Genomic DNA, 7998 nt, shown 5'->3' on the forward strand with positions numbered 1-7998 from the left:
GAAAATTCCATTCACTACACCTTTAAGGTCCTGCTACAGGTTATGTTGGCTCACTGTTTTATTATGGCTTTGAAACTTTACAATGGAGCAACAGTTGTTATTAATAGATTTTATAATTTAACTTTCAAATAGATTTTATGAATGGATAATTTAAAAGAAAACCTGCTTATATCAAGACAGTCTGTGCAATATCAGTATTTTTAAAATCAGTATTTTTCTACTTATGGAAGAATCTGTGCAATATTAATGTATTTCTACATATAAAAGTACCCTGCACAATATGGGTATTTTCCACATTCAAGGGAATGTCCAAAATCTGAGTCTAGATATAAAAAGATTTGTACATTATCAGTAATACTTATATTTTTTCCCTTTTCTTTCTCCCAATGTCCCTATATTTTTTTAACTGTCCCATTTTCTGCTGTAACACTTCTTATCTTATCTCAGATTATATTATATTATCTTATCCTTAATTATATTATTATTTTCAGCCCTTGGTGTCCCCACATGATGGGACCCAAACAGGGCTGTTTGCTGGGATATAAATAGGAAATACAGTAGATAGATAGATAGATAGATAGATAGATAGATAGATAGATAGATAGATAGATAGATAGATAGATAGATAGATAGATAGCTAATCATCAACTTGGAGAAATTCAACTTAAAAATAAAACCCTAACAAAAAAGGTGCCATAAATGCTGGTATTTACAAAAGGATGCAAAGTTGTTGGAATTTACAATATGAAATATGAAGAAAAAAAATGTGGAGAAAAAAGTACAGTGCATAAACAGAAATAATATAGCATATAGGAGGGATATTTACTTATTTACATTCAAACTGAAGTGAAACTAAAGTGAAACTCCACTTCTGACTAAGCAAATACCAAATAAAACTACCTAAAATACATGCAAAACAACATATTCTGTTGCAGATGCACCATGATTGTAGACTGCAGTAGTAGTCTATATATCTATATTATATTGTATATTTTGGAAAATGCTGTTATTTTGAAATACTTCATAATCAAATCTTTCACCTAACTATAAAAAAAAGATCCTCCAGCTGTTTCTTCTCACCCACCTGGTCAATCATGAGGTTCTATCAGTAGAGGAGCTCCTGCTGTGCTGCAGATTGGATCATATGATCAACGTGAGACTGAATGTCACCACCCAGTTTCCACTCACCCACTCAGTCCGTCAGAGTTCCAGCAGCTCCTCACTCCTACTGTAGATCTGACAGAAAAATCAGCTGCTGTTCGTCACCTTCATCCGCATCATGCTGACGAGTCTCTGCTTTGACTTTCGCGTTTCTTCAGCTTCTTGTTGCAGTTTTGCGCGTAAACGTGGATAAGACGCGCTGCCGTCCGTCGCCATGGCACGAAGACGCAGAGGCGCAGCTGGACGTGACGAGGAATTCACATTTGTCAGTCCAGTTGTGAAGTACCTGCTGTTCATATTTAACTTTATATTCTGGGTGAGTGTTCCTGCGCAACTGGACACATTATTTATTAAATGAATGATAAAGATAAAAGCTGTTACTTTCTGTTCAGGTTTATCACAGACAAGACAGAGTTGCTCACCTTAAAGCGTGTTTTAATGGCAAATTATCCGTTCAAAGACAGTTTTCTTCTGATTTCAGTTCTTGCACCCATGCCAGACTTATATTACTTCTGTTTGTTTAACCTACAGCCCACAGTACCTCCTGCTTTGTTTGACTTGGTTGTTCTTTAACTTGACTGAGTGAAACTATAAGAGAACAGAAATTAGCAAGCACCTAAACCAGGTGTGAAGTTACCACATATTTGTATTTATTTTGCAAATCAGGAATGTTTCATCATAGTTTCTTTTTTGTAACTGTAGGCCCAGCACAAAGCACAAACATACTGTTGTCATCTCAGTAACTAACAAACAGCATTTTTTTTGTTAGTTTCAACCACTATTCACTCATATTTCCTTTCCTGAAACACCTATTTTGCCAAGAAACACAACTTTTCATTAATTTATGTGCTGATGAGGCCATGCGAGAGAGAGCAATGTGTCTCCTGAGACAGATTTGCTGAGACTTCCACAATGAGATGTTAATAATTGTGCAACTTTTAGAATTTGAATGACAAATTAGGTTAACAGCAAAGCTCAGCAATAGGCTTTCAGTGTCAGCTGACTGTACCATGAGGGGATTTCTTACAGTTTCTTGTTGCTGCAACAGATTTGAATTGCTGAGGTTTAAAGCAGTGCGGGGAGATTTCTTTTTCCCATGTGTGGTTGAGGTTTAACTTCCTGAAAGCAAGAGCTGACAGTTTGTTTTTCTAGGTGTGCTTTTTCTGTGATAAAATGTGAAATGTGATCCCATTCGGGGAAGCTTTTTTCATGCATTTACTTCTGCATTTCCAGCAGTTTCTTTAAACAAACCTGCATGTGTGAGTGAGTGAGTGTGTTACAGCCGTGTAGAAACAGGTGAAGGCTGTGTAAAAACTTGAAACTCTTCATTGTGGAATGTGTTGTTGTCATTTCTGTTGCCTTGGGGTGCAGTATCCTCCGACACACCAAAAATCACTCCGTTTGTTGCTCTTTTACAGTCTAGAATATTCAGATTATTTACAGAATATCCCATTTTTGTGGTAATCCAGGTGAGTAACAAATGGTAGACTGGTGGTGTGATTATGAAGTGCGTAGTTTAGGATGAAACTCCAACAAAATGTTCTGCTTCAGGTGTCACGTCGGGTTTATTCGCTGTGAACTAAATCTTGACAAAAAGACAACTCTAACTTTGCCCTCCACACTGTCTATGGTAACTGGATCCACTGCTTTCAGGGTGGGAAGAGTTTTTCTGAGGGCTCGCTATTATTCTACTGAGACCAGCAGAGGAGTGCTGAGTGAAAAGGGGCTTTATTATTTAAGGGAAGGGCACACATTGCTGTCAGGTTGATTTATTCAAATGGAAGCAGGAGGAACTTTCTAATCCAAATGACTGAATCCTAATGAAGAATGTTGTGATTGTGCCATTTAACTCAGTGCTCCGAGTGCAGTTTTGGCAAATTTTTCCACAGCCTTATCTATGACTCACGTATCCCTCCTGCACATCTTTCATATCATTGCAGTCAGGAGTTGTGGTAAATGGAGCCACTCCCTGGACAAGTAGGAACACAGAAGTAGTGGTTTTTCACCTTCTCTTTTTATGTTCTCCTCAGATAATCTCACTGGTGATGGTGTCCATCGGTGTGTACGCTCGCATGATGAAACATGCAGGTAATCGAGCCTCTTTCACAGTTTTTTTTTTTCGTATTTAGAGCAACACAGATGGTGTGATCACATGTCAAGACTGTGTTTTTGATCCATAAAGCTTTATTCGTCAGACTGTTTCACAAGAAAACCAAGATTTTGTAAATGTGGTTGTCATATAATAGCCAAGAGAAGATGCTTGAAACCAGAATTTCATAATCTTCTTCCCAGAGGAATAACACTCCCAAATGTGTTTCTGTTTATATCAACCTCCCCTTTCTTCTTGTCTGCCTCAGAAGCAGCTCTGGCTTGTCTGTCAGTGGATCCGGCTATAATGCTGCTGGTCGTGGGGATCCTCATGTTCATCATCACCTTCTGCGGATGTGTGGGCTCCTTACGAGAAAACATCTGCCTCCTGCAGACAGTGAGCACACTTTAATGTTTTATTTAAGACAGATGTGCTTTATAACAAGCTGTAGAGGTCATTTTTATGCCCAAGGAACCAGGGTATCTCTACAGGATTTTATTTTTAGCTGCTACATGTACACTATCATTGAAAAGTTTAAGATCACTTAGAAATGTTATTATTTTTTGAAAAACAATCTTTTATTTTCAATGAAGATGGCATTAAATTCATCAGAAATCAAGTCTAGACATTGTTAATGTGGTAAATGACTTTTCTAGCTGGAAATGTTTAATGGAATATCTCCATAGGGGTACAGAGGAACATTTCCAGCAACCATCACTCCTGTGTTCTAATGCTACATTGTGTTAGCTAATGGTGTTGAAAGGCTAATTGATGATTAGAAAACCCTTGTGCAGTTATGTTAGCACATGAATAAAAGTGTGAGTTTTCATGGAAAACATTAATTGTCTGGGTGACCCCAAACTTTTGAACATAATGTATGAATAATGTTAAATGTTTATAATGACATTTCATGCAAATTTTCAGTCTCAAAAACAGCAAATAATGACCTAAAGTGGTCAAAAAATCTTTCCTCTACTAGCTTTTTACTTTCTATTACAAGTCCTAGTTTAGTTGCTCGTTAAGTGTTTCTGCAGATGTTTTCCACGTGATGTAACAGTTGAATCTTCTTGGAGACACATTCATTTTGCTCTCTGGTAACCATCACTCTCTCTTCTGCTCCCAGTTCTGTGTCTGCCTCACACTGATCTTCATCCTGCAGCTGGCTGCTGGGATCCTCGGCTTCGTCTTCTCAGATAAGGTGATCACAGCAATATGAAGGATTGTCTGTAAAGCATTACTGTATTAAAGGGAACTGTCTCAAAAACTTAAAAAAAAAAACCCTAACTTATTTAAAACTTTGAAAACACTGTAAATACCAGCATTATATGAGGTTTCTCATAATATAACTGATGACTGTGGTTGTGGTGGTTCTTTAAATGCATTTGTAGATTCATTCCTTGGATAGATTTTGCCAAATTTGATTTGGAAAAATATCAAAAAAGCGCCCTCTGCTGTAACCTGGCTGTAACTTCTGCAAAAGTTTAATAAACTTGTCAATATAACAGAATTTGCTCACGAGCAGGATTGTAAAATATGATTTTGTTTGCTTATGGCATGAGAGTGTTTATTTTTAATTTAGGAATTTATTATATGTTTTTTAAAATGCATTTAAAATACTCTTTCAAGGCACGGAACAAAGTGACAGAGGTGATCGACAGGGCCATTGTCCACTACAGAGATGACATCGATCTGCAAAACCTCATTGACTTTGGTCAGAGAGAGGTAAAGATTTAGTATAAATGCAGCATTTGTGTCATCATTTTTACTGTATCAGGATAATAGCAGCCTGAACGACATTTTTGTAGAGACACACAGTGACACTTCATTACACACAGCTTTTTACATAAGATTATCATTATCCTTTGCACATTTCATAGTGTTTACATCATATATTGTGTAATTTTGCACATTCTCAGTTGAATAATTTGCACATTCTTACCATCCATACATATATCTGCTATTTCTTATTATCTATAATAGGTTGGATCTATTGCACTTGATATTTGTTTGACTTGCAAGAAAATCTTTTTATCCTTCTTTAAAAAATCTTCTGCTTGTTATCATTTAATGTTAAGCACCACAGCATCACATCAAAACTTACTTGGCAGTAAAACACCCTCTGATTCTGATTCTTCTGACCTCTTCCGCCTCCTCAGTTTGGCTGCTGTGGCGGTGTCACCTACACTGACTGGTCCAAGAACATGTATTTCAGCTGCAAAAACGACAACCCCAGCAGAGAGCGCTGTTCTGTCCCCTTCTCTTGTTGCATCCTGTCCAAAGACAAGGTTTCCTTCTTTTTGACACTCTGCTGACAATATTTCGGGTAGTTTTTGTTCCTTTTTAATGTATTTCACCTGTTTATGTCCATGCTTGCAGGTGGTAATCAACACCATGTGTGGTCAGGGGATGCAGGAACTGGAGTTCGCCGAAGCTGGAGGCCACATCCACACCAACGGCTGCATAGACAAACTGGTTAACTGGATCCACAGCAACCTGTTCTTACTGGGAGGCATTGCGCTGGGACTGGCGATACCACAGGTAGAACATGATGGAAAGCACACACACATACGCTACCGTTCAAAAGTTTGGGCTCACCCAGACAATTTTAGGTTTTCCATGAAAGCTCACACTTTTATTCATGTGCTAGACTTAGACTTTGACAGACTTTTTTTAATCCCCAGAGGTAAATTCAGTTGTTACAGCAGCTAGGTATTCAACAAGGGGGCAAACAGTAAGACAACACAGAATATTAGAGTCAGTTGTAACGTGAAGGTAACATAATATAAAATAAGAACATAGAGAATAGAATATAGAAAGATAAAAGTTATCAGATATACAAGAATATACATTAGTGACACAGAAATGTGCAAATGAGAGTGTGCAAATGAGTGTGCTAGATGTGCAAATGACATACGTAGGTGCAGATAAGTTTACAGATAGAATGAATGACGTTAGACTGCAAAGTGTCTAGCAGGCAGAGTGATAGACCTTTTATGACCTACCAGATGCAGACATATTAAAGAGTCTTATTGCTGTGGGGAGGAATGACCTCCTCTATCATTCCCTGGAGCAGTGGGGTTATTTCAGTGTGTTGCTGAAGCTGCTCCTCAGATTGTCCACAGTTTTATGGAGGGGGTGGGAGGTGTTGTCCATGATGGCCAGTAGTTTGGTCCTCTGCTCCACCACCTCCTCCAGGGTGACCAGCTGACAGCCAACCACAGACAATTATGCTAACATAATTGCACAAGGGTTTTCTAATCATCAATGAGCCTTTCAACACCATCAGCTAACACAATGTAGCATTAGAACACAGGAGTGATGGTTGCTGGAAATGTTACTCAGTACCCCTATGTAGATATTCCATTAAAAATCAGCCGTTTCCAGCTACAATAGTTATTTACTACATTAACAATGTCGAGATTGTATTTCTGATTAAGTTAAAGCTATCATAATTGAGAAAAATTGTTTTTCTTTCAAAAATAATGGCATTTCTAAGTGAGCTCAGCCTTTTGAATGGTAGTCTATGTAGTACAGACCAGCCACTGTAGCCAGATGTTGAGCCTTCTTTTTGCTCATTTGTTTTGCAGCTGGTTGGCATCCTATTGTCTCAGATTCTGATAAACCAGATCAAAGACCAGATCGAGCTGCAGAACTACAACCAAAACCACCGTTCTGACCCGTGGAGCTGATCTAGGAGAGACTGGACCAGATTCTGATGAGCCCGGTAGCGTGACTCTTGGACCATATGTCCATATGAACAGCGCAAATAAAGTGTTTTCAAACACTTGACTTGGACGTGAAACCACACAAGGACACAGATGGAGAAATAAAACTCTGCTGCCGCCTATTGGATGCAGACAATGCTAGCATTTACTTCTCAATCAGGTGCAAAGAGGGTAAACTGGATTGTACTCAGGATATTATTACACTTTACTGAAGTGAAATATCATCTGCAGATAGTAATTTTTTATATCATTTATTTGTTGTCAAAGATGTCAGCAGTGGAGAATGTTTCATATTTGTATTATGTTTAGCTTGCATCCTTCTACAAATGGTTACTGGCTGAAAGGGAACTGCATTTCTGAAGCTATGTTTTGTAGACTTTTATATGAAAAATATAAAAACCTCATTCAGAATGGTTTCTGCATGCTCAGTAATGACGCTTTTATATTTACATGGAATTTACTGAATTTCACATGTTTCTGTTCATGTTTTGCAAATGTGCATCCTACATTATGCACATTTTCTCTTTATTGCTGCAGTTTTTGAAGATAGCTGGTGCACACAGGCCGTTTGTGTCTAGCTTCCTCTACTTCCTCCAGCTTATCTCACCTCTGAGCCACAGAAAAGCCTGTTACAATGAAATATTACACAGTAGAATAATCCTTTTTCCAACTAAACATGTTTCATTTTACAAGCTAACAAATGTTTACGCTGTTGTTCCGACCTTTCAGCATATTGTGGCCGTGGTGCTCGTCCTGCCAAGACCTCACACTGCACATGATGTCAGTGCCTCCTTTCATTTCAGCCAGCTGACTGCCTGCATGGCTGCAGAGGGTGGATGTCTTCCTACGCTGCCATCACAAATAAATGTTTGCCAAACCACATCGGCCCTGCCCACAGTTCAGATTCTGTACATATGTTGGGGATAATATAATTTAAATCCTGTAAGCGCCATTTGAATCCATCCTGCTGCTGTTTTTCTTGTGTAATGACTGTTAAGTGCAAAAAAGAAGCAGTGACTCCCA

The 7998-nt window shown here is 38.3% G+C and overlaps 1 protein-coding gene across 2 annotated transcripts; it reads left to right on the forward strand.

Annotated features, from left to right (window-relative positions):
• The first annotated feature begins 1131 nt into the window (after nucleotides 1–1131).
• On the forward strand, nucleotides 1132–7857 carry tspan33a (tetraspanin 33a). Of its 2 annotated transcripts, XM_051957695.1 has the most exons (9): nucleotides 1132–1477; nucleotides 3192–3249; nucleotides 3519–3646; nucleotides 4374–4448; nucleotides 4877–4972; nucleotides 5407–5535; nucleotides 5627–5788; nucleotides 6838–6974; nucleotides 7705–7857. In XM_051957695.1, exons 1-8 carry the CDS (start codon nucleotides 1376–1378, stop codon nucleotides 6937–6939), a joined length of 852 nt encoding a protein of 283 aa, XP_051813655.1. In that variant the 5' UTR covers nucleotides 1132–1375; the 3' UTR covers nucleotides 6940–6974; nucleotides 7705–7857. The 2 variants fall into 2 exon arrangements, with proteins under 2 accessions (XP_051813655.1, XP_022052247.2); XM_022196555.2 differs by having other exon boundaries at nucleotides 1138–1477; nucleotides 6838–7857.
• Nucleotides 7858–7998: the final 141 nt, after the last annotated feature.

The sequence above is a fragment of the Acanthochromis polyacanthus genome, chromosome 1, assembly GCF_021347895.1.
Source record: "Acanthochromis polyacanthus isolate Apoly-LR-REF ecotype Palm Island chromosome 1, KAUST_Apoly_ChrSc, whole genome shotgun sequence".
In the NCBI taxonomy this organism is placed as follows: Eukaryota; Metazoa; Chordata; class Actinopteri; family Pomacentridae; genus Acanthochromis; species Acanthochromis polyacanthus.

Bases quoted from the DNA above. Each gene is read 5' to 3' on its own strand.
- tspan33a (XM_051957695.1), top strand. From the start codon at position 1,376: ATGGCACGAAGACGCAGAGGCGCAGCTGGACGTGACGAGGAATTCACA. The intron at 1,478-3,191 runs GTGAGTGTTCCT...TGTTCTCCTCAG, and splicing joins TATTTAACTTTATATTCTGG to ATAATCTCACTGGTGATGGT. The intron at 5,536-5,626 runs GTTTCCTTCTTT...CCATGCTTGCAG, and splicing joins GCATCCTGTCCAAAGACAAG to GTGGTAATCAACACCATGTG.